The 27286-nt window shown below is 37.0% G+C and overlaps 1 protein-coding gene across 1 annotated transcript; it reads left to right on the plus strand.

Annotated features, from left to right (window-relative positions):
• Nucleotides 1-3: 3 nt before the first annotated feature.
• On the plus strand, nt 4-18425 carry DCAF17 (DDB1 and CUL4 associated factor 17; the record flags this gene model as incomplete). The annotated part of the gene is made up of 14 exons (XM_009640725.2): nt 4-129; nt 1391-1494; nt 2844-2934; nt 3876-4015; nt 4809-4887; nt 5066-5155; nt 7304-7411; nt 7924-8029; nt 11588-11730; nt 13164-13273; nt 13667-13754; nt 15315-15398; nt 16844-16999; nt 17793-18425. Coding segments are annotated over 14 exons (1614 nt in total), but the record flags the coding sequence as incomplete, so codon positions are not given.
• Between the last annotated feature and the right edge of the window lie 8861 nt (nt 18426-27286).

Consider the following 27286-nt stretch of genomic DNA (forward strand, 5'->3'; position numbering starts at 1 on the left):
GCCTCCCGAGCGCCCGAGGCTCACAACGTCTGCCGCCTCCTCACCCGGAGGGCCCACGGCTTTTATGCCGGAGATGCTGGTGTCGCCCACAGAAAAAACCTGGGACTCCTCAGAAAGATAATATGTCAGGTAATAGCGATGCTTTCCGGCGCTGGCTGAGCCCCTGCCTGTGCTGGCTTTCAGCCGGGGTGGTCTGAGGGTCAGTCCTCAACCCAGGTGTTTGAGAAGTCCCTGGTCACGCTGACGAGCCAGTTTGGGGAGAAAAAAGCTGCAGTTTTGCTGAAGAGCGTTACAGATGGTTAAATTTATTTAATGAGGCTCAGACCTAGAAATGTAGAGAGGACTATGCTGTGGAAAAACTGCAGAAGCACTTGTAAATCTAATAATCACGTTAGAAATAGCCTTTTATGAGATATTTGTATCGCTTATTTCTTCCCCTAAGATGGCTTAATATTTAATAACAATGTCAATTTCAGTGTTAAAGGAAGCATCAATGTTAAATTTGAATGAAGTTCTCGTAACAAAATAAAATAATCAGGAGAGGTCTTCAGGTAAACATACCCCTAATGTGTCAGGGAAATTTATGTTACAGAAAAAACGGGAATCAAACCAGTTACGGACTAAAGTGAAGGTGATTTTTTTTATCGGAGCGATTACTGTTCCCATGTATTTTAGACATGCATTGAAAGTGAATATGTAGAAGTGAATTGGCAATTGTGTTATTTTGAAAATACATTTATTGGAAGTCAGCTAAAGTGTCCACTTATGCAACTGGATCAATGGGCATGCAAGGTTTATTGAGATAAAACCAACTTGAACAAATACTTTTTTTTTTTTTTGTAAGACTTGAACCTTTGTTAATGGTATAGAGCTCCCGTTGTCTCTAATACATGAAAGAAACTTTATGTGAACAGTTTATCCCACTAATATTTCAGGCACTTTTTGCAAATAACTGTAAACACATTTTCTACCTTTCACACTAAACACCAACAGCAGAATGGAGTCAGATGTTCAGTACATTCAATGAATTACATATAAAAGAGTTATGTGTGTATTTACACCCTGGGGAGTTTTGTTCTTGATTTTAAAAGTTGCCGTTAAAGTTTAGTTGCCAGTTTTAATTTTAATGCAGGCAAGTTAATTACAAAATATTCATTACCCATGCTGTCCATAATAGCTAATAAAAAGATCTTTTAATTTGATTTTTTTAAAAAAGACAAAATTTCCCTAAAGAAGTCTTTTAATTTGGTTTAAAAAAAATATTTTTCTTTATGTATTCAACAGCAAAGGTTCAATTAAAGTTATTAAGCTGCAGGAGCCAAATACAGTATTTTCCAGAAGCAAGGTTTGTTACAAAAGCCATCACTGTTACAACCACTGTCTGTTTCAGGAAAGTACTAAATTCAAGAACGTTTGGACAACTCATTCTGCATCTCCTATTGCGTATGAAAGAGGAAGAATTTACTTAGACAATTACCAGTGCTGTATTAGCAGGTAATAGATTTACAATTAAAAATTACCCTGCCTTACATTGTTAACACTGTGATTCTGTTTTAGACATGTCACTAACTTTACTTATCCAAGTAGCCCCTGTGAAGTGAGTAGAATTTACTTATAAAGAAAAAATAACCAGGGGCATAAGTCTTTCTTAAATTACACTCAGATACCTTTGTATCTTCATGTGACACCTGCTTTGGTGAAGGAAAGACTGATCTTACTGGTGCTGTATAACTTCAGCTTTCAGACCACTTTAAAAAGAGTGGAAGGCTACCAGCATTTTATAATTTTGCACTCAAAAAACAAATGAATGGTAGTTCTTTGTGATCTGGTAACTAGCAGTGTGCTAAAGAATGTGTCACAAAATCAGCCTATGTAATGAGCTTGGTACTATGTCTATAAATTCTGCATTAAAGAAGTAAGTTATTGTTCATGTAAAAGTACAGTGTGCAGAGTACTTGCTGGTTTTTGTTACTGTATTTTGCAGATCAGTTCTCTGATCTGATGTACTCGCCTGTTCCATGACCGGCTGCAGAGGCACAGCTTAGGAGGCAGCACAGGTCAGGAAGTCCTGCCTACACTAGCCCTTGTCCTTGCCCATCCCTCTTGTGAGGGAGATAGCAGGGACTTGGAGAACTGCATTGCTGAGTAAGTTGTAGTCAGAACAGTTTTGAGAGTGTGTCATATGATACATAAAAGACAAATTACTCTGTCAGTGTAAAGCACTGAGAGTTAATTAAATTAATCTATCACAGCAGAGATCTAAATGTACTTAGCTGTGTTTTATTCCTACATCGTCTGAATGCTTTCCAGTACTGGGTTAACTAACCTGTTTAGCATCTTTCAGGTTTATCATTGTCTTATTCTCTCCCTGAGGGGAAAATTGTGCACACTGTGAAGTTTTTATTCTAGTAGTAGAGTTCTTTTTAAAATATCTGTACGTGATGCCACGTCTTTATATTATGAAAGGCAACACTGGAAGAGCTTGAGGGAAAGGTTCCAGGATGATTATTAGTTTCTAGAATATGCTTTCTTTTTAATGTACATCACTAAAGTAAGAATGTTACTATTAAGTTTGTTATTTGAAAACAAAACAGAAAAAAACCACAACACCTAACCACAAAATATGGAGAAGGTTACCTTTTAAATATTACGTTATACTAACTATTGTTAATTAGGCCTTATTTTGAGAGCAATTTCAGCTTATATTTACAAACTAAAAATAAGATGTTTAGATTTTTGACCTGCCTAAAGAGAAGGCAGGATTTATAAAACTGTATGAAATGACTTGTTGATAGCAAGTAGTTTATAAAGTAGACTAATTATTAGCAATCATTTTCCTCCAGCATTGCACAAGAGCCAAGAATACTTTATCAAAAGCCAAAGTGTTCTAAGTCAGAAAAAATAGAAGATGCTTTATTATTGGAGTGCCCACTGGTAAGATTACTTTTTAATAGAGCATTGTCGTGCAAAAACCAAATTAATATCTTTCAGTGAAACACATTTAGAATAGAGTGTTCTTTCCCTGTGAACTATTTTCTCAGTGTTTTTATGGAGTTATGTCATTTAATGTTTGCAATGTGCTTATTTATTCTGACTCAATGCTTAGAGGTATACTTCTCTGAATTTCTCAATAGCGCATTCAAATGCTCGTTTGTGAGCTTTTGTGGAAGATTTTTAAAAGAGTGTCTTTATGCTTATGCAACTAACTCTTAATTCTTTACAACATAAATTCTGTTCAATTTTTTCTTTATTTTTTAATTAGCAAGGGCAGTAGGTGGGAGTTTTAGTTTTTACCAGATCTGTTCACGTTAAAAAAAAAAAAAGCAGATAAACTGAAGACCCCTTAAAGCATCTCTGCCCAAAAGCTATTCTGCTGTTTCTAGCTAATGGAGTATATGATTTCCCTACTCCTTGAGGACTTTTTCTCTCATCCGCTGTCCACAGACCTTAGGAATATTAGCCCTGTCCTCGAGGTGCCTAAAAATAAAGCAGTGTGAATGCCATTCTTAGCAGTTACCTTTGAGTTACCACTGAATGTCTTATTGTGCAGTACTTTTGCAAAACAATTGTCTCTTCAAGACTGGTGCCAGCTAGATCAATAAGCAGTTATACTTACTGATCTTTGCAAGGCAAAGTTCTAAAAGATGTCGTCTCTAGAAAAGATAACTACCTTACAAAAAGTGTGACAACAGATTATTTATGTGACAGTCAGCTGACTAGTTAGCACAGACATGAGCTTAGAGATCCTGACGTGATTAGCTTTCCACCTTTAGTTTTTGAGGAACGTGTATTAACTTCTGTGGTTTTGTTACTGTGTCAAAATGTTATGTGTCCTCCTGGTACAAACTTTTTTCTGATAATTTTTTGTTATGTAGGGGGAAATGCTACCAAGTCCATCAGACTATAAATCTTCCTTAATAGTCTTGACAGTGCAGAACTGGCTTCTACGTCTCTCTGCTGATAGTGGAGAAGTACTGGAAAAAATATACCTTGCTGGTTCCTGTTGCAAATTCAGGTATTAAACATTGACTAGGCTTTATATAATTAACAATCATTAGTACTATACTAGAGAAAGGATATCATGTTTATTTTAGTACTATCCTATGGCTGACTTCAGGTTTGTTAGTCTAGCGTATTACCTGGAGTACTGTTCCTGCATGTAGTTTCCTATAGAAGAATTTCAGCAGCTTAAATATTATGGTCTCAAATTTGGTATGAAGTTCCACAAAAGCCACAAAAACTAGACTACTGTTGGCTTTTCCCTGACAATTTTACAGCCTTTAATATTGCAATAACAACATACCAGGAGAGGACTTTTAAAAGCTGTAAAACAAACTTCATAAAACGTAAGAAAAATATGTTTAAAATTTAAGACATTTTTAAATTGCAAGTATTCTTCTCTATAGGATAGCCATTTTGCTCTTTAGAAGCAGAGCACTTACTACTTCTGTTAAACTGCATCTTTTTTTCAGTTCTCAGAAGAAATTATTTCCCTTAGGCTGAAGGATAAGAAAACAGTGATTTGTGAAGGGAAGGAGAAAAGTTAAGGTAGTGAATATTCATACTTCCAGAATTTTTCTCATAATGCCATATGGAATAAGCCATTCCTAGTTCCATGGCTTTTGCGTTATTGCAGACAGCAAACATCTTGGGCACCTCTCCTGAATCAAATACTGAACAGTTTGCCTGGACACAGGGATCTGCCTAGTTACAGTAGATTATATTTTATGTGGAATAATGTATTTATTATTAAATTATTATTAAATTATTTTTAAAGTATTAAGATAAGCCTTTCTTGTCACAAATAGGTATCTGAGCTGGGATACTCCTCAAGAGGTAATGGTTGTAAAATCAGCTCAGAATAAGCTCCCTGCAGCAGCACGACAGGCAAGTTTTTTTAAAAAATCTGTCATTCTTAAATTTCTGCAAAATCAATCAAAAAAAATTTACAAGGACAGAGATGGAGACATTACGCTTTGTTATTATCGTAGAAGATAAAAACGTCCTACCATTAATAAATGCTTCAAGTATAATAACCATACTCAGTACTGTTATTCCTTCCCAGGCAGGTATCCAACAGTCTGTATTGTTCTATCTTGCTGTATTCCAAGTTTTGCCTCTTTCATTCATTGGGATGCTAGAAATAAACAAAAAGGTAAGTTAATTCCTCTGTTAATCGTGATCTGTACTGTAGTTGTATGAGAGGCATGGTTTAGGCAATTGTCCCAGAATTTCAGAAGTCATATTTACAGCTTATAAAAGCATAGTGCCCTGAAACATTAATTAGCAGCAATGTTCTTCATATGTCTGATAGGAGCATCATGGGGAAGATTCTTAATTCAAAAGACCAGAAGAGAAAATACAAATGCATTCTGCCATTGTGTTACTCTTTGACATGTAGAAGGACTTCAGCCTTTACTTAGAGCAATCATAAGAATCGGGGAATCCTGAAGTGCTTGTAGACTTCTTTTCAGCTCTTTAAAGAAAGATAGATGTGCTTCTGACCCACCCCTAGTAACAGTCTATGAATTCTGTATGCAGTTATAAATGTTTCAAACTTGTATTATCATTGATATTGGATGGCAAAATGTAAATATGTGTCTTGCTTTATCAGCCAAAAGTAAACAACCTTTTTGAGGTTGGTTTGTGACCTGTAAGTAAGAGTGTATATATTAGGAAATTTCAAGACAGATGGCAAGTTTTACTGTTCTGGTGAAAAAACATGTCTATTTTAAGTCAAGAGAGCTCTGGATACAACTTATAAATGGAACGGTACAAGCATGCAAACTCTGTCTTCAAAGCTGTGTGAGCTACAGTCTCATTCGGGGTCCAGAGCTATTAGTGGGTTTTAGCTGGTGCTGGTGTGGGTTGAGGCTGTAATTGAGATTGGGCGGGCAAGTGAAGAAGTGGGGCTAAACATTTTTCATTTAGGCCCATGGAACTTTAGGAGCACTGTGTAGTATTTAGGACTGGAAAAAAAACCCAGTTGTTACCAGCATCAAAGGTATTTTTAATGTGGCTAAGAGTGGCATGCCAGATTCATCATGGTTATAATAGGGAAAATATCTAAAAGAGTACTTCTTCAGTTGGGCCTGTACTGGGTACACACCACTGTAATTGTTACAGCTAGGAATATTGTCAGGGCAGAATCTGGGATTTGAGAATATACCCAGTAGAGGATGCAACTGGTGAATGCAGTGCCAAACCTGATACAGATCAGTGGAATGGTAACTCTTAGATTAGAGTTAAGATTAGGGTTACTGTTCAAGACTGCAGAATGCACCTAATGCAGCTTTACGGAGATGGTACACCACAATAAATTCTGAGTTCAGACTAGCTAAGGTCTCAAGGATAGGAAGGAGAGTTTAGGGTTGGAAGACTATTAGAGTTTGGGCCCAGGAGACATTGGGACCTAAGCTAACAAATGTATTGAGAAAGAGCCATAAGACTAAGTAAAAGGCAAGGGCTCAGGAATGAATGTATCTTTCAGGACCAGACTGGTCACAAGATCATTGATAGTGTTAAGATTTAGCAGTATTACAGCTTTTGGGTTTCTTTCTTTTTAATTGTTTTTAAGCCTGTTAACCCTGTTTTTATTGCTTTTTCACATAGTGATTCTGATTAAAGAAATGAAAGCTACATTTCCAAGCATCTCTATTAAAAAAAAATTACAAACTTCACATGTTGTTATTCATTAAATACTAAAAATTAGTTTGTTGGGTTTTTCTCAGCGGAGATGCGTTAAGCGGTGGCACAAATGAATACTGCATAATTGTTAAAAGGAGTAAATCAGCTTCTCATGTAGGTGTCTAATTTGGCTTCAGAGAGGATCCTGTATTCAGTGACAGCTGGATAATGTAGTTTTAGTACAGCTGTACACAGTCAGAGAACCATGACTAGACAAGTATTTTACCCTGGTGATGAAGAAAGAACAGAAGATCTGAAATCAGTACTTTTAGATTGAGTTCTTAGCTTTGCTAACATTCCTGTGGGATGCTGGGTAATATAAGCTATTCATGTATTATACTAACTAATACTAACTTCATATAACATAATATGAAGATATACTGAGAACTGATTAGACAATTAATCTGCTTGGAGAATATGACTAATCTAACCTCGGGTGTTACTGCAGTACAAAGTATTATAGCAACTCAGCAGAACAGATGAGTTACAGAAAACATCGTGAACTGAAACACTGATCATAGGGATTGCAAAATTAAGGACATAATGTCAGTATTTTGCATTGTCTCTCAATTATTTCTTCCCTAGTAGAGTATTTTTCTTCTCCTTTTATTTCCAGATATTTGGTAATAGTGTCACAGATGTTGCTGTTTCTAATGGAATCCTGATTGTAATGTATAGCATGGGTCTGGTCAGGCTCTATAACTTCCAGGCCATCTCTGAACAGGTAACAAAATACACAATTTTGAATACAGTCCATGTTATTTTGGGGCAAGAAATCATAAATGTAATGACATGGGTACGTGGGGAATGTGTCAAAGGATAGAGTTCTTTCCTAAATCTGTTTACAGTCGGACGATGCAAATGGGTATGCTATCAGAAAATTCTACCCACACCAGCTGCAGGTGGCAAAACATCAGAGACACAGGGTCAGACAGACAGTTAAGCGCATATGGAGAGGAGCTATGTAAATGCTAGACCGGGGTGTGCTCTTCTTTACACATCTAGTCTATAGTTATAGATCAGCGTTAAGGCTAGAAGCTGATAGGTATGGAAAATTGTTTGATCTGAAACAGAACTGCAGTGAGACTTTTGACTTCCTATTCTTCCAATCAAAAATCAAATGTTAATTCAAAAATAAGACTTCAAGCAGTATCTAACAAGATAAAGAATGCAGTAGTAACAGAGCAGTAAAACTAAACAGCATCAATAAAGCTATATTGTTCTGTGTTATTTTAGTTCATGGAACAGCCATTTGATTTGGGACATGAATTCAACTGGAATGGTCAAGTGGGAGTTGTAGGAAAGTATCCATTTGGTCTTCCATGTAACATTAAAATAACAGGTATTTATGATCTTTGTATTGTCTTGGCTGGTAGCTTCTGTGGATTAATTATGACTTATTTTACACCAAGAAAAAACACTAAAATTACTGTATTCATATTGTGCTGTATCTGTATTTCTGGGTTTACGTTACAGTAAAATTGTGCTTTGCTTTACTTCTAATTACAAGAATTAATTACATGGGACTTAGCTAGAAAACAACTATAGTAACTAAACTACTTGAAAAACTTTGTAAGCAATGCATGAAGTGGAAACACCTTCCTTATTTCTGAGACACAACTGCTCTTGGGAAAGAGGAAGGGCTAGAACAGCTGTTAGTAACACCCAGAAACAGTATGCGGTATGTAAGCAAAAGATGTGAGAACATTTAATCTAACTTGCAGAGGGAATTCAAGGAGACAAAATACAATTTGTCCAAGTTGCATTTTGATAATTCTGAAGTTGTCAGAAATGTGCCATTTTCAATAAAATTAATTCCTGAGGAGAGAACAAATTATCTATTAAAAGCAATTCTTATGCCTTAAATCATTAACTTATGAATGTTCTGCTTTATGTAATGACTTTAATTTCTCTGGAACCAAACAAGCATTTCTGTTGGCGCATTTGAGATTAGAATTTGGTGCTAAGAATCTTAATGAATGACAAAAGTATGAGACTTTGAAACTTTTTTTTCTTACTTTAGAAATACATTCTCACAAGTTCACAGTTGAGGCAATTCCAAAAAGAATAGTAGGTTTCACCAATATCAAATAATGCATGCTTTTATTTATTTAATTCTGAATCCATCTGCATTAAATGGTTTTACAGGTGATTGGCCACATAAAAAATGCTTTTGATCTTCATGTTCGCAAACTGGATCAGATAACAACAGTCAAACCAACCTAGATTTACATAAACCTGAGGAAATACACAAAGATAAAAACACAGACTTATATAGTGACAGGTTTCAGTTATAATGCAGTGTTTTATCAAAGCAAAGTGATAGGCTGCTATAATTGATGTCTCAGGTTCTGCAAAGGGAAGTGTCTCTTCATTTTTCCTGTCTGTCTCAGTCTGCAAAACCACAAATTAATGTTAGGGGCCCTGTGGAAAACATGCTGTGAGAACTTTAACAGGAAGCCTATAGCAGATTTGTTCTAACGTCTTATAGATCATTGTAGTTTTTAGTTTTGAGATTTAAAACCTATGTACTGGAGAAGACATTTTTGATCTTGAATCATATTCAAGGATTTGTGATTAGGAAGTTTTGAACTCATGACGGTCATTTGCCATGGCTGCTCTTTGCAGATAGTTGCATTCCTGTGGTTTTTGAGCTGTTTTCTTTTAAGAATGAGATGGCTGACTGACTGTTCAATGTGATGCAACGCTTCAGTGAGCAACATTTTAACAGTTTCAGAGTTTAAGCTTCTTTTTACTATAATTTAACTATGTGTAATTTTCCTGCTTATTTAGTCCTAGCCTCCCTACAGAAATTGCCTGAAGGGGTAGCAGTTATTACGGTGCTGTTTTTGCGTTGTGTTACGTACCAGAGAGGAAGTGTGTAGTGATCAAAACTTATAGGCTACCATGTACCTACCACATAATTTAAAACTATTGACTGGTAAGGTATTTTATTTTGGTCATAGTGGAAGGAATGGAAAAGGTACCTATAAATCTTCATTATGTCACTTTCTGAAAGGTCTAGAACTTAAAACTATAGTTTGATTTATTATTAGAGGATACAGTAATTTCATAACAGAGAGGAAGATATTTTGCTCAGATTTTTTTGTTTAGAACAAATACTTGTTAGTGCTGCCAGGAACAACTTTATGGCGTTATTTTTAGATGAGGCTGGAGAGTTTTAAGGAAGTAAACAAAGAAGCTCAACTGGAGATTGAAAACTGGCAATGCTAGGGGAAGAACTTGCAAACAGTGAGAATGGGAGGTGTTGAGCAACAAGAGCAAGTGACACGTAGCAGGAAAGAGGGAGTTGAGGCAGCAGAGTCACGCTATCACAGTGGTTTAGGTGGTTATCTTGCAACTCTTTGCCAAATGAACATAAAAAGAAAGGCATATTTGATCAGCAGCCTGTACTGCTTAAGATTGATACATTATTGAAACGCATTTAAATCTCTCATTTAGTCCACCTACCAGAATTTTTGAGGGGCCTTGCTATATATGCTTTATTTAAAAAGAAAAAGTCAATAGGGTAAAATGTTAACAAATTTCCTTGACTCAGTTTTAATTTTCTGGCAGATTTTAATATCAGTAGGTCCTCTGCTTATGCCCCCATCTTCAACATTCTGTACATTTTTCAGCAGGTGCCTCGGTTTTTATAACCTATACTTTGTTATATCTTGCACAGAATCTCCCACTTCCTATGTGTTAGTCCAAAAGACAACTAGAAGACAGCCACTTTGCAGCTTAGGAAAGACTTCATTTCCATGGGCAGTGAACTAATTCCTTTCAATCTAAATGGCTAAGTTCTTGGAAACATGAATGAAAGAAAGAGAGAGAAGCACTATGTAAACAGAATTTCTGATGTCATGTGACATCTTAGCACCTTTGGCTAGGATCTGGATAATTATCTAGACTAAGCAGGACAAGAACAAGTCAAAATTTGGATGAAACCTTTGGGACAAAATATCCAGATAAGAACCTTGTTCTCACAGTAATTCAGCTTGGGTTTTTATATTCTGCCTGTTTAAATGCCCTTGTAATTGCAGATTTTCTCCACATTTTGTAAATTTTTTTTCCAACATTTCTCTGTATTGTTAGAAAGAGCTCATCCCCAGTCTAAAATTCATTCAGTTATACCAGCTGTAGAAATTGCTTTTATTTAGCTAGTTGGTAGAATTTGTAAAGCTCTGTGCAGTCCATTTCGTTCAAAGATGCTTCTCTCATTTAGTATGCAGAAGACTTGTAAGAATGGTGTATTACATCCATATAATTTATCCCAACTGAACTGAAGGGAAAACTAGCTACCTTTTGCCATTGATTACAAAAATGCCTAGATTTTTATTGATTTTTATGAACTCACCTACAGATTAAATTCATTGTGGTCCACACTATTTTGTTGTATTACACAAAAGGAGAAGGAATATTCAGATTCAGGCATCTTTCTGCATTTAATTCTGTTATTTGAGATTGCTGCTGTTAGCCTGTTTCCAGCTATTTATCGCTATTTTTCCCAAGAGAATAGTGACCCTTTTGATACGCTTTTTGATCTGTTCGTGTGTATGTCCCCTCTCATTCAGATGAGCTGGATTAATTTGTTTACTATGTCTTTGGTTATCCAGCTCATTTGGAATGAAGTAGGTCAAAGGTATCAGAATAGCAATTCAGCAGTTCAGCTCTGAGAAGGTCCGAGAAGGCAGTAGCCTTCTGCAGGGAATTGTAGCCTGGATGCTAGGTGAGGTAGCATAGCTGGTGCTAGAAGAAAGATCACAGCCAATATATTTCCACCGGTCTTCAAAAGTTCTGAAGAATTAATAGCTTTATTGGCATTTAGAATTGTAAGGATCAATGGAATTATGATTGTTCTGCTACTAATGGTGCTAACATTACCGAATATTTGCAGATACCCCACCTTTGCTATTCGAAGCATCTTCTCTGGAGAATGCATTTCAAATTGGAGGTTACCCTTGGCATTATATCATCACACCTAACAAGAAAAAACAGAAAGGAGTCTTCCATATTTGTTCTCTGAAAGACAATGCTTTGGTAATATATTCAGATAGCAGCTTCTCTGAAATGAACGTGTATTGCGTTTGTCTTCATCTCTTCTTCTGAGTAGTGCTCAAGTTAACAATACCGTTGTTTCCCAGTGTGGTGCTCTGACAGGGATCACCCCACAGTGCTACATCTGCTATCGAGTGGAGTCATGTGTAAAATGTTTTCTTCTGAATTAGTACTGCTTCTGAGATTTCCTTCATTCCAATATAATTGTAGCATTGTCAGTGCTACACAGCACTGTATTCTCAGCTTAAAAGTTAAGGCTCAAGCAGAATCTCATTACCTGATTACTTGCATGGTAACATCTTAATGCACTTCTGACTGGTCAGCCTACCAAATGGCAAGACTAAAGAAACATTCTAAGTTTAGGAAATTGCAGAATAAGTTTTCTTAATGTTTGTAGTTTATCCCTGATTTGTACCTTCTCTCTCTCTCCCTAGAAAGATGTTATTGCTCAGCTTAATCCCTCTCTCTCCCTAGAAAGACATTATTGTTCAGTTTAATCCCTCTCTCTCTCCCTATAAAGATGTTATTGCTCAATTTAATCCAGTGTTCCTAATTATTTTTGTTTATGTATTATTCATCAAATATTCTTTAGCACGAGCTCTCCATCTCAGCTTTTATTTTGTATCTGGGTTTGACCTGCAGTACAAGCAGCTTCTAGGCCTGTTAGTTCAGGGTTCTTTACTAAAAAATTTCTTACCTGTAAATGTTCTCATCTCTTACTAGCCCAATCAAATCAATGATCCCCCTTCTCTCTCTTATTTTCAAAACAGGTCTTTCACAACCACAGCTGAAGATCAATTTTGATTCAAAGGGACTTGTACAGTCCTTTCTCACCTAGTTTTTGTTATGTGGGTGCATACATTTGAAAATTTGAATGATCAAGGTCAGTTGCATTTAACAACAAAAAGCCACTGCCAAAATCCTAAGAGTTTGACCAGCTTGCAGCTGAAATCACAAGCTATCCCAGGCTTACACACTCCACAAATACTTGCACAAAAGAGGCTGAACCTGAGGTTTGAAACTCAAGTCAAAATTTGTGCTAATGCTTTTCTCATGCCTTGATACATCTCATGTCTTTGACACTCAAATTGCTGGAATTGTTGCAGTGTTTGCAAAGTGTAGGCTAAATCTTCATTTTGCTTAGTTTCAGGAGAGGTAGGACCATGTGTAGCGGTGGTACAAGGTCATTGCTTACCACATATTAAAAAAGTTGAAATTGTTGCATGGAATGCCTTAAAAATTGGAACCGAGTTGGGCTTTATTACTATTATTGTTCCACTGCCATCCTTTCTGGTCATGATTAGGAGCAATACTTATAAACCTTCAGAGGTATGTGGAGAGGAGCTCAGTATTTCCTCTTTAACTAGTGAGACTTTCAACATACTAGTTTTCTAAGCTTTCCCTTCTTTCTTCAGGCAAAAAATGGCATACAAGAAATGAAATGCTGTTCATTGGAACCTGATTGGATATATTTTCATCCAGATATGTCAGGTAGAATAATCCACGTGGGACCAAATTTGATAAAGTATGAGCCTTTTTTTCTCGGATCTTATTTTCATTAGAGGAAAAGCTGCATAACTGCATAACTTCAGTAGTTTGACAGTTTGCAGGCCAAAACACTCATCAAGCCCTAGAAACTGTAAAATTTATTAATTTGTCAGAATTGGAAGTTCTGGTAGAAACATCTGCAGGTTTCTGTGATGATTGTGGGCACTGGCAGGCAACACTAGATTTTGATATGAAAAATGTTCAAGGACCACTGTGTTAAAATTTCACTGACAAACATAAATTACAAAAATAATTTATTTCCAATTCACTTATTTCTGATGTTACCTGATATTTTAAAATATAGTAGTGTTGTAGTAGGTGGATTAGAATACAGGACTCATTTTGTAATTCCTGTTTTTTTTTTTTTTAGAGTCTTGAAGCTTAAAGAAGTTAAAAATAATACAGATCAAATGGAGATTGCAGAAGATTTTACGATTGTGGCCAACAGAGAAAACTCTGTGAGTTTAGTGCCCGAGATCACGATATATGATTTTTAGCAATACACAGGGGGGTTGCATATGTGAGTAATCACTGTGTTTTATGGGCTTAATTCAAAGTTTATTGAAAGACACTCCATGTCTTCATTGGACTGTAAGCTGTATGAAAAAAAAATTTGAAAACAGTAACTTTCAGGATAGCTTTCTTTATGATCTGCAGCATAACCATGTATCACTGATAAAAAATATACTTAAAAGATGGTGACAGACTTCCTTCCAAAGAATGTGCCACCAAGTGATAATTATGTGCATCTCTGGTGCTCAGGTAAGTTGATCATACAAATGCTAGAAATGTTTCAAGTCTCTCGTAACTTAGGGGTAAGTCTTCATAAGACAACAAAGACAATACATTGCTTCCAAAAGTCTGTTCCTTTTACTGGCCATGCACATCTGTCACTCCCTTGTCACAGGTTTAGCATTCATCTAACTCTTGATGAGCCAAATCAGTGCACTAAAATGATAGAATAATAACCCAGCAGAAAAGGTGGATACTTTTCTGCTTGCTTGGTGAGCTGAACTGGAGCTGGAATAAAACAGAACTGAATCATCAGTGGGTCATAAGAGTGCAGAAAGGTAGAACCAAATGGTGAGGGGATGATCTGAACCTCATGGTAGAAATGAGCTGTCAAATCGTCTTGGTTGTTTCACAAAGTCTTTTGTGACAGAAAATCACAGAAGACAATCTAAATGTCAAAAAGGTTAAAGAGCACACTTGTGAAGAAAATTTTCTGGCAGTGCCTGGAACTGTTGTTTTGCTTCAGCATACAAAGTTATATTTTACATAAAAGCAAGTTTTTACAGTTTGAGTACTGTAAAGTCCATGGAAATCAGTGATACTAATTTTGAAGCTTCTGCAGAAGAAAAGCTTGTGTATTAAAAGTCTACACTGGCTCAAGAATAAAACTTCCATTGAATTCAGAAAGGTTAAGCTTTGTCATCTAATGATTTGCCATACTTTTTTTTTGGTTAGGATTTGTTTAGGTAACTTCTGTTGCAATTAGAGCACAGAAGTATGAGTCTAATCATGTCTGCACTGTGCTTTTTCTTTTTGAATTCCATTAAGACACTGATACCCCAGTTTTGAATGTTTCTGGTGTTAGTGATGCCCAGTGGAAGCAGCTGTGGTGGTTTAAGATGCTACTTTCCCCATCTTCTGGAAGTAAAAGTTTAAGAAACAAATTGGTGGTGACTTAGCTGTCTTAATTCTCATTCCAGCATCTTGGCTTCAGTCACTTCTGTTCTAAAAATTGTGGTAGCTGAGAACCTTTGCCAACCCTACAGGACTGAGAACCTCTGTATATGAGTAAACGTTAGTAATACCTCAACCAAAGTCACTGAGTTCATGAGCCCTCATAAAGAAGAGATAGCAGCACTAGGGCCACGCATAGCTAACGAGTAAAACAAGATCTGAGAGATTAAAACAAGGCCAGAAAGCAAAAGACAATAAATACGTTGTCAAATAGATAGGAAACAAGTAAAATGCTCTGAAGTCTAGAGCCACTTTTTTCTTTCTCTCCAAAGGTGAATAACGCTGTTACTGTGACAGCTTCTGGTCGAGTGGTGAAAAAGCGTTTTAACTTGCTGGATGATGACCCAGAACAAGAGGTAACTGATATAATAAGAGCAGTTCATGGATTATTTAAGATGTTTAGCTAGCCAGAAGTCATTCTTGTTTCAGGTGCAGTGGCTGTAACCATTAGCTCTCTTAATCTTTGAGTTCTTCATTCCTCTTCTGTGGCTGTCTTTGTTTTCTTCTAATTACTTCATTTCCCCTCTCTGTCTGTCCCCTTTTCTCCTTGGTTGACATTTGTGCTTTGGATAGTCTCTTTCTTTTAAGAACTGATCTTATGTCCCGTGATACCATCATAAATCTGCAACTTCAGTGGCAGAGAAATGAGATGTTAATGTGGCAAACCATTATTATTCTCTCCATTCAAACAAATTTAAACATTTCTTATAAGGCATTTTATGAAATGCAAGAAATTTATGTCTTTTTTTCCTCTGCTTTAAGTTCCTCTAGTCTTTGATATAGCATCTCTATAAATAAACTACATTTTTTCTCTCCCAATTACTTTGATTAGATTGCAGGTATTTAAGGTATTTAACACTTTTCTTTTAAGTAACTGCTTCTTGAGGTGGAAACACCACATGCCTTGGTGTTGAGTCTTCAAGAGGTTATGAAGAATATTTTTTAGCTCTCTATATAAAGCTGGAGCTATAATTGACGTAAGCACAACAGTCAAAATTCATCAGTTTCTGGCAGTCATTTCTATTCTTTTTTCTGAGGAAATAGATTTTACTGTGGTAAAAATACAGGACATATAACCAATATAACCCGTAAGGTCTGCTGTTCATTTCTGTCTGCTTTTTTTTTTTAACATCATAAAAATTAGAATCTGCACACTATTTTTTTTCCTGCTGTTACACTTTATTTGTGTTTCCAGTATATTCTTCCATTATGGAAGAGGAAGACTGGCTTGAATTTAAAGAGTATGTTACCAGGTTCATGACAGTGAGATAGAGGCAATTAAGGGAGTTCACAATCTCCACCTTCTGGTCTTAGTTCTTCACTGTCATGGACTGTGGAGTGAGAGCAAGCTCTGAACAGAACATACAGGTGTTCATGTGAATGGAATTACCCTAATATACCCATCCCCTCAAAACCAGTAATGGTTTTAAGCTGTACTGTCTCTAACATGTCTGCTTCAAGAGAGGGCATGGAGTTATGTTTCTTCTGCCATTTTCAGAGTACTTTTTTCTACTTCCTGTATGATACATATACATCTACTTGCAAATTAGGATCATTCAGAACATCACTTTCTTCTCTCCTGTCTTAAGGAATTTTGCTGAAATAGACTGGACAACTTGTGTTGGGAAAGATGCCTATTTGGTATCAGGCTAGCAAAATTTTCTTTGTCAGACCAGAAGACTTAAGAACAATTTTTCTAATTCTGCTTTCACCTGAAAGAAAGAGAGCTATGCAACTTAGGTAGAGGGGAGTGTGGATTTATGTTTGATTTGTAAACTTGAGATTTTTTTTTTTTCCTAAGACATTCAAAATTGTGGACTATGAAGATGAATTGGATTTGTTATCCACTGTGGCAGTTACTCAAATAGGAGCTGATGGAAATGCTCACCTTGACTTTCATTGTAATGAACATGGGATTCTACTTAAGAGTATTCCATTACTGGAGTCCTGGGATGTGGTGAGGAGAATTCCTGTCTTTTCTTTAAGCAAACACTTCCCCGTACCCTTTTACCTACCGTTTTTGTTCAGATTTGAAGCAGATATATAAGTAGTGTTGCCAAGTGCTATGGATGAGATTTGTACAAAATAATAATCGTAACTCAAAAATTTTAAGTATTCCGTCAGACAGTAGTTCATTTATCTGAAAATCTCCAAGATTTGAAATTAAGATTTTTGTTGTTGTTGTTGTTGGTTGATTCATTTTGGGTTTTTTTTTTTGGCTGGGGGAGGGGTTGTCCTTAGGTATTTCTGAAGTATTTATCAACTTAAATACTCACCCTCTGGCTAGCACATCAGCTTAACTTTGCAACTTGTTAGTAGTCTCACTAGCTTAACTTGAACTACTCATGCATAGAATTAAGCATGGACCTCACTGTGTGTGTATTTGGAGAGGCAGAATGGGCTATTCATACAGTCCAAGTATGGTGGACATCCAACTTGGACGATCTGAAATATTCAGCACCTTTGGCACCTCTTTTATTATTGACTGCATAGGCAACTTAGGATTTTAAATCAGACACTCTGAATTGCACTTAGATTCCTGAAATAAGCATGTGGGAAACCTCTTGAAGTTTTAAAATACTGCCCTTTATTTGGAAGAGCAGTCTGTGTGCATCTGGATGAAATTCCTGTCTGCTCATGGAGATCTCAAATGTTAAATACTTTTTGTTCCTCGAGGAAAATGGTATGGGTATTAGCAAGTCATGGAAATAGAGACTGCAATCAGAATTTTTTTTTTTTTCTCATTTCAGACTTACAGTCATGAAGTTTACTTTGACAAAGACCTTGTATTACACATAGAACAGAAGCCTAACAGGAGGTTCAGTTGTTACGTTTACCAAATGGTCTGTGACACTGCAAAAGATGATGAATGTTCAAGCTGTGAAAAAACAGAAAGAGCGTTTTGTAAACAAGGAGGGAGGATTTTTGAATATATTTAAGACATAAACAACGACTACAGAGACTTCAATTTGGATGTTATTTAAGGACTTCATACATATGAATTAGTCAACTACTGTTTTTCAGGCAGGATTTAATCTTGATATTTTGTACTACTACATGAGGTTTTATTTCTTCTTTCTCTGTAACACTGTACGCTTGTCTGTTGTCTATAATGGCTTTTCATGTATTCACCAGTTCGTCATGAATGCTAGATGCAGCATTTATTGTTTCTCTTCAGCAATTGGATTGAAATACCTGGGCATCAAGGAGAAAGATGTGGATTTACTGATCACCTACCATCTGCTGTGGTCTGTCTTATGTAGTTTTATCTATGCAACTTTAATACAGACAAATACAATACTTTGTTTAATTAAACAAAGTAAGTAAAACCTTATAGGATAAATTTTGTATGTAGTATGAAAATGGCAGAGTTACCATTAAACCACTTAAGACAAAATCCTTCTGTTGGTTTTGTGTGAGATATAAAATCACTCAGATTTTCTGGTTGTGTTTGATTTGGTTTAAAAAGAAGTATTAATAAATCATGTGGGTTTACTGCCCTATATCTATCTTTACTTACATATTTTTGAATATATATATATATTAAAAAACCCAAGCAATTCTCTAGTTCTCCCTGTGTCAACGGTCAGGAGTTCTTCAGTCTGATCCAAAGCTACCACATGCCTGATCAGCCAATCACCGTGTGCAGCCTGTCTGATGCATGGGAGTTCCATGTGGCATATTCAGATTCTGCAGAATGCAAGCTTTCTTTTTAAATAAAAAAGAAACCAAACCATAACAACAAAACACAGGCTGTAGGTTTCGTGGTGATAAAAGAGTGCCAAAGATAGGCTCAAGAGAGTAGCTCTTGGAGGGATGACCAACATCCCGTTTCTCCTACCACCACCATTATCATGAGAGTGGTAATTCTAAACCCAAATACTTCTTTTCACTGCAAGCTTTACTCATGGAGCATGGCTCGTTCTAACTGATGCAACAGTGAAGAGCTCTAGAAGAACTATAAAAATTATCTATTTTGAGTTTTTTATAAAAAGTGTAATGAAAAGAGAAAGCTAATACAATTGTAGAAAGAAAACACAAGAAGGAGATCTAAAAAGGTAATGAAACAACAGTAGAAATAAAGAGCAGCAGCAATCCTCCACTTCTACTCTGGATGCACTAAGTTTTCACTTAGTATCTGTTATCTGCTACTATATAACTAACTATATAAGTAAGATATGAGGGTAAAAACTAATGTGAATCTGTACCCTTAGGCAGAATATCCAACTCTTCAGCAGATACTGGTATTTTATGTTTGATTCTGTTTGAATTATTAAAGCAGTTCTTCCCAGAGCAAGACACTTAAACTTCATTTTTTATTAAATAGTGCAAGTACTGCTCATCAAGAGTTTGCTATACTTCCCCATGACTGTTACTTGTAAGTTACTGCAGACTTTCACAGTTATGTTCTGCTAAATCAACAATTGTGCATCAGTATCCATCTTTCGCAAAATGCAGCAATTTGTAATGACCAAAAGCCAGCCCAGACTCGGATGAAGAAGATTATGGGCTTTGTGTAAGAAATTCTATCACTCTAAATACAGAGTGTGTTGCTGCACTACAAATAACGGCAGATGTTCCATCCTGGAAGGTCACACAGAGGCATTTTCATTCAGAAACAGGTGAGATGTTTCTGTTTTAATTTAAAACACCTTGAAAGCTATTTAAGAACAGAGAATCCAGAATGACTAGCCCTGAACACTTCTACAAGTATATTCAGAACCCTACTTATGAACGGGCTCGGACACACCACAGAAGCAGAACCACTAAACATGTATGGGTTGTGCTTTTCAAGCTGTGAACAGCAATGTTGCCTTCTGTACCTATGCAGAGCCGCAGAAAATTCTAAAAATAAACTTCTATTTGGGAGCAAATGGGAATGGGAGCAAAATCCTGACCAGAAACCAGTAGTTTTTTACATTGTTAAAAATAGTCCTGTATGTGAAGTAAATGCACATACCCGCATGCTTGGTGGCAGCCCACCTGAATCAACAGCTTTTATTTCAAGTTAAATTTTTAAACAAAACCCACCCACCAGAAAAAGGTAGTACTTTACTTTGCCAGGAGATTTTATATGTAAGCATTTCTTGGTAACTGTTGCTGGCAGGGCTGTACCATTGTTCAGTATCAAATTGATAGGAAATTTGAATAACTGCATTAGATCTGACCTGTAGATCTACAGTTTGATGCCCATTTATAACGATTCTAGAGCACTTATCTTCTTTTTTTCATAGCGTAAATGAGGTACTTGGAAATCTCTTACAAAATCTGAATAATTCAGTATACTAAAGAATAACAGTATTTGCAAAGTGGAGAAATTCTGGGGATACTCATGTAGTTTCCATATTCTTGCACACATGCCCAGCATAATTATCTCTGCAAGCACTGAAGTGTGACATTAGTACAAGAAAAGAGGAACAAAATTGCTTGGAAAAAACAGAAGTAACTTCTTCAAATGTAGTTTATTTCACATTTATAAATTCAGAAATTAAGATGAATAAAATACAGAAGACAAAAATATTCTTCACTTTTCATAGGCAGTAGCCAACTGCTTTATGATCAGGAAACCCATTTACTGATAGCTTTCTGTTTTACAAAAATCAGACTAAGAAGCTCTGAGTGTGAAATTCTGAGTTCCCTTAGTTTCCTGTGTATTTCAGGGTTGCTTACCACTCACACCATGGCTTCCAGAGTCTGCAGATGAAGCCTCAAGTAATTAGATCAAGTGAGATCTTAATTAACTGGATCAAGCTCATGCTTCCATTGTTTTCACTAGCATTAGATGGCCAAGGAAAAAAGAATATAATATGTACATATATACATTAAAAAATTAAAATATGTATGTGAACTGTTAACATGAGTAAAGATTCTTAAATGTATTTCAAACATAGAACTGAAGGGATCTTAGCTACTTTTGCCAACATTCCCAATTAGGTAACTTCACCCAAACTTTCTGCATTTTCAATGTGGAGAAATGTTTCTTTATTCTTTTTTTCTGGATATGTCCTGTTACTTTAACAGCACAGTTTCTTGCTCATTTTATTCTCATTTTGTCTTTTATTTTCTCTCGTTATTGAGAAAAACAGCTTTTATATTACTTAACAGTAACTGAAGACTGCCAAAAAATCACCAGCAAGAAACTTTTTTTTCCTTATGGAACCATGACAGCTATCCCACACGACAGAACAGCTAATAAATTAATTTGCTTCCCAGTTATGATAAAGATTGCTGTTAGGAATACCTGCTGGAAAGGACACCCACACTGGTGGCATGTAGGCTGGGTATTTTCTTAAAGAACAGTTGTGAGGAACCACTGTTAGCTGCTTCAAGCAACACCTATGTGCACTCTGCGTGCCAAAGGGAAAACCTTGGTCGAGTGAGTAAAAAGGTCATGGACTAGTGAATTCGTGTTGTGTTTCACCTCAGGTTGTTTGATACAAGATTTCTGCTGTTGCCAGACTGTACAAAACCTAAATGATAGGAGGGGAAAAGGGGAAGAAGTAGTCAAAATGTGGTTTGCTAAGGCTGAACCACAAAAGAATGTATAGAACAGCGACTGAGTTCTTTCATAACTGCCAAGTATTGCTACAGTCACCAATACAAAACCTTTGAAGAACTTTTTCTGGAAGGTGTGTGAATTGATCTGATACGTATGTAGCAATGCCTCACTGATAAAAATTACATAGCTCATCTGAACCTTTTCCTTGTCTCCATGAACTGGAGATATTTAATTACTCCCTGCTAAAACAAAGAATTCAAACACTTCCTGCAAAAATGTTATTTTTGAAGAGTGGATGAATAGTATAGTAATTGCCAATGAGCCCTATTCATACTTGAAGAAAGTTTCTATGTATCCACATGAATTCCAGGTGCCCCTCCTGATACACAGACTGAATAGATTATAAGTACTAAAAGAAGGAAACAAGTATTCCAGTATTTAAAATCAAGGTTAGAGGTATGTAAGGGAACATCTTTGTTTTGCAGCTATTTCATAATCTTAGATTTTTAGAGAGGACCACTTGAAGCTTTCTGGTTGCTAGACTTGGCATTTACACAACTATAACTTTAGCATTTATTTCTGCTTTATTGCAGTTACAAAATGATGACCGAAACAATAACCTTTGGGAGCTCCAGAAGAATTTTCTTTTGAATTATTCTAATGTTTATAGATTAAATAAATTTAAAGTAGTCAAACTGCTTGCTTTGGATAATAAAGGATTAAAATGAACTGCAAAAATAATGGTTTTCTTTTAAAATAAAAGGAACTAGGTATCCTAGCAGAGTGACAAGTTACAATGATACAATTGTTAAGAACTGCTTTGGTTGGTATAGCTTAACAACTCATTTAGTAGAATACAAATGCCTTATTCCTGCCTGAATGGGGAAGGAATACCGTGTTCTTAGGAATATTATACTTTTAGGGAAGAGAAAGTGCACATTCTCTCAGGAAGCATGGAAGGGGAAGCTAAAATTCACTGGAATTACTCAGCAGAGCGGCTCAAGAGCTCTGGCTTGCTTGAGATGCTGCAGGAGAGGCAACGCACTCCATGTGATCCACAGGATTGCAGGCTCACCAGCCAGTCCCCAGTAACAGCTGCTTGCCAGAAGCCAGATGGGAAAATTATTCTGCTAACATGTTTACTTGGATGCTCCACATTCAGACTCATACATTGGCAATTTTCCTGATTATCTTCTGGATCTGCAGTTAGCCTCAGCTTTGAGTATGTACATGTGTTGCCTGCCTCTAACACGCAACTTGCAGCATGGCTGCAGAACATTTCTATGCTCTGGGGCAGAGATCTAGGAAACTCACGACTGTTGACACCATGCTCTTCCTATTTAAGCCCCTTATACTGCCACTGCCTCTTCTTTCTACTGCCTGGAAGCTGGCTTGATTTTATAACTGCCTTTTAAACATTTGTTTTGTGGACCAAAGCAGCATACTTTCGCATTTCGGCTTCAACAAAATCACTTTTTTTTTTCTGCTTCACCATGACATCTCAATGATCAGCTATCTGGACAGAGAAGCAAAAATGGGATCCCAGAAGTGCTACTCCTACCTTTATTTGTATTTGATAAACATAGGAGGTATTTCCCAGTTAGTGCCTAGGGACTGAAAAGATGGGAAGGACTGGCTATCCCACAAAAAGGTAAGATTTGCTTTGAGCATAAAAAGAGTGCACATCCTGTCTTTCTCTTGTCACTTGAGTATGTATTCACTGACAAGGCTGCTGAGCAGTGGGGAAGAAAATGAGAAAGTGCAAGCCAAATAAAAAGTGCAAGCAGTAAAATTTTATAATCTTCCTTTGGCAGTTCCACCTACTGGCCCATGGTTCCACAATTTTCAAAAGTTTTTACAAAAGACTTTAAATTACTAGAAAAATATTTTACAACTCACAGAAGCAAAATGTCTATGGTATGAAGCATAATACAGAGTTTCATTGCACAGGTAGTAATGACTGGCCTATAACCAGTATTGAATTTTGGACAAAAGCTGCACTATGTGCCTTATTCTATCTCAATGAAAGCTCTCTCCAGGGTGGAGAGTAAGAAAAGATTATTTCTAGGAAGGGTCCCATTCAATAGTCGCAATTTTTGCAAAGATAAATTAGTGATGCCCTCAATAGCAAAGGTCAAATGGTTCTGCTGCTTAGATATGGAACTCAGTGCCAAAAGGGTAAAAGGATCATTCTGGTTTGTTTGTGCCATTCAAACGGTAATTACTTAAACTCATTTGTCAGTATTACTCCTGGTAAGGTAACTTCTGAGGGGATATTTCCAAAGCTTCAACAAGAGTCGGTTAAATTAGCTGCCAGAACAAACCTGGCTGGATTCTCTCATCAGTTTTCTTTGTTTACAAGATGAGCAGTCGTCAGGCTTCTGAAAAACTCATCCAAATGCTTTGAGGGACACTAACTCGTCTGGAATGTCCTGTTCTAAGGCTTGGCTCTTCAGTGACTTGTCCAGCATGGAAAAACAGAGATAAAGTTGTAAGTGGTAAAAGAGACACTAACCTCATTCTAACCACAGCTCTGACAAGTCAGTTACAGGTCACTAGAAATTAGGAACATTTCCTATATTTAAGATGTTATATCAAAAGCACAAACTAATGATCTACGGTGACATGGTGTGTTGCTTAGGTTCATGTACATTATGTTTAGGCTGCTGCTCTCAAAATGTAGGAATGGTATAGCAACGATGACAGAAGTTGCCAAGTAGCTGTGTACCACAGGCACAATACATCCAGGAGTCCATTCCTGCCTCTTCAAAACAATCTGCGAATCTTTGTCTGTTTTGTAGGCCTTGTTTTGTCTGTCTACTTTGTAGGTTCTTCCAGGTCTGAAGTCACAGTCATCCTACTCCTACACCTGACAATGCAGCAACCCAAAGAAAGAAGCGCATATTAGGGGATGCCCCAACAGAATTGCTAAGTGGGAGCACCACTCTGACAGAGTTGGTGCTGTATTGGAAAAACATCAATGTGCTCTGGGAGACAGAGGCTCTGGGAAATCTAGAGATCAGGAACTGCTGTGGCACCTATCCACAGTAATGGTTAACAAAAGCAGGTGTTCATTGATCTAAGAGACTTGAAAGCCCCGTTTCATTTTTATGCCAGTGGGGGTTTATGTTCCAAAGAGATTGTCAAATGTGTAATTCAGCCCTCAGCAGGCAGCTGCACGATGTCGAGTTCCCAAGCCCATGTAAACATGCAATCCCCTCGGACATCGTAGCTGTCTGCTCCCATTCTATACCAATCTGATATTTGTATCAAGCGGGCAGGAAGAGGTGGAAGAACAGTAAACAAGGAGAAATACTGGCAGGAGTTACTAATTGTGCCCTCTCAAATCTCTTCTGCATTACAGATTTTCCCTGAAGTACATTTCACTTTGTCTAACAATTTATTTTGCACTTTGTTTATGTTTGGTTTATTTAACACTCTGTAAGCTTTCACATTACTTCAATTCTATTTTAAAAACAATTTGTTCACGGTTAGCTGAAACTGGGCTTCATTTTTCAGTTCAGTAAAATTCTGTGTTTGCTCTTGCTACTGGCTGCTTTAACAGGGTACACCAGTTTGAGCTACAGGAATTCATGAAGGTCTTCTGAGATATATAGTTTTAGGTGTAAGTAAAAGCCACTTGGGTAGGAGGTTCCTATATGGGACTGTCAGGGTGGCTGGGTGTAATCAAAGCTTGTTGAAATCAGTGGGAACTGGAAGCATTTTGCAGTTTGGAGATTTAGGTTCATAGAAGGTAGATTAAAATAAGCATTTATTTTATGTTAGTTTGTAGGCTTTATGGAGACAAAAGACATTTTATTAGACCACCTCATGTAACTGGAAACAATGGACACATTTTGGGGCCTATGAATCTTTTTTTTTGGAACTACATGTAATAATTTTGCCATTCCCTGTATAGAACTGACAAGCACTATGAAACTGATGCTTTGCGATCTGTAACATTTCAACATAAATCTGAAGGTTTTAGGATACTCTTTAACTAAACACTAAATTTTTGAAAACAGAAGAGAGTTTATTTGATTATTTAAGAGACAATGAAGAAAGTATTCCAGAGAAGTAGAGAAAAAGATATTTTTGACAGGTAAAAATACCCCAAAATTGATCATGTATAAGTACTATGCTGTTCAAGCTGCATGACATTTTTTGTGCGTGAGAACGCAGATTTATGGTTTTATTATATGCTGGTTTGCAAGTGAAGAATAGAAAGATTCACTTCAGTTAAGCAATCCACAGAAAATTTTTATGAGCGTAATATTGAGATGACCTGCTTGCCTTGTGAGCTAATCACAATCTGGCATCCTTGGAAGTTCATGCATGACTGCATTCAGTCATCAGAAGATTCAGGGCTTAGATCTTCACTTCTCTTAGATGCTGTGACTTATGAAACTTAACAATATAGATGTTCTAATTACCGTTGTGACTAGAATGAGCAACCACATAAACCCTGTGAGAGGTCACACCAAATCCATACAAATTAAAGCTAAACATCATTATACAAGCTATGCTCTAGTCAAGTTTTTTCTTTAAAATGTCAGAGGCCAACATCTATTTTTAGAAGATTAGAGAGAATAATGAAGAAATATATTTGCATCCCACTCCAACCTGGCTTGGTCTTCATGTCTCTATGTAGATGTTTCCACTACTTTAGTAAATACTGCGTTTGAATTGGCAGATACTCTACTTAAACTATTTTAAGTTCCATAAAACTGTTTCCTTTCATTTTTCAAGCCTCAGTTTGAGCATGGGATATCAGACAGCTCAAAGGCTAGCCAGAGTAAATAGTATTTTTTTTCACTCAATCAGTTAATGAATATCTAATTCATATGTATTTTGACACTACATATATTTCAAAAGTAAGCTAATCAAATACCAGAAAAGTAGTGTTTGGGCACATCCTCCTACTCCATTTGACAGGCTTCAGAGCCAGCTGAATGTTCTGCAGCAAAGGAAAAAAGCAACCGAGTACATGATTTGATAAAAGTGGTCTAATCTATCAAGTTGTGTTTTTGGCTAGCGCTGCCTGTTGTCTCTTGCAATTCTGTTTCATTTGCTTCTGCTTTCCTCTCTAGCTTCTCCACAACGGGCCTTTACATGCCTGTTGGAATTGTCTTAAGGTTTGTGTGCTCCCTTTCCTAGCTAGTGGACTTTTGATACATTGATGCTGTTCAACAGAACAATGCCCAAATGCTCCTGCATACTTAGGCCAGAGTCCATATATGAACCTGGTTAGTATCTGTTTTACATTTACAGCGCTTGGTGAATCCAATGGGAAGCGAAGGGGATGATGATGACAGAAAGCACGCTCCAAGCACAGTCCATCAGCGTCTTTAAGCGTGCTCCTACTCTGCATTTTCTCATGCCGTCTGCTTCTTGGGCACAGCCGCATTTCTGCTTTATCTGTCAGTGCTTATGGCTGCCTCGGCTTATCTTTATGGCAGGTCTGTAAATTCCTGTCGCCCGTGGGTGCCCTCCCGCCCCACAGCCGCCGACATCCACTACGGCCACATGCACAAACCCCGCCAACACCAGCTCCCGCTCCGGTGCCGGCGGGGCGCGGGGAGGGCTGCGGGGCCGGTGCCCTGGCAGGGACAGACGGACACAGAAACGCCTTTTCTAAGGCGCAGTTCTGAACGCGAGGGAGAGAAACTCTCGGCCAGCTCGTAAAAACTGGTTTTTAAAAAAAAAAATAAAAAATAAAAAAAGGCAACACCCTCGTGGTGAAGA

This window comes from Egretta garzetta, unplaced genomic scaffold (assembly GCF_000687185.1).
Source record: "Egretta garzetta isolate BGI_Z169 unplaced genomic scaffold, ASM68718v1 scaffold16, whole genome shotgun sequence".
In the NCBI taxonomy this organism is placed as follows: domain Eukaryota; kingdom Metazoa; phylum Chordata; class Aves; order Pelecaniformes; family Ardeidae; genus Egretta; species Egretta garzetta.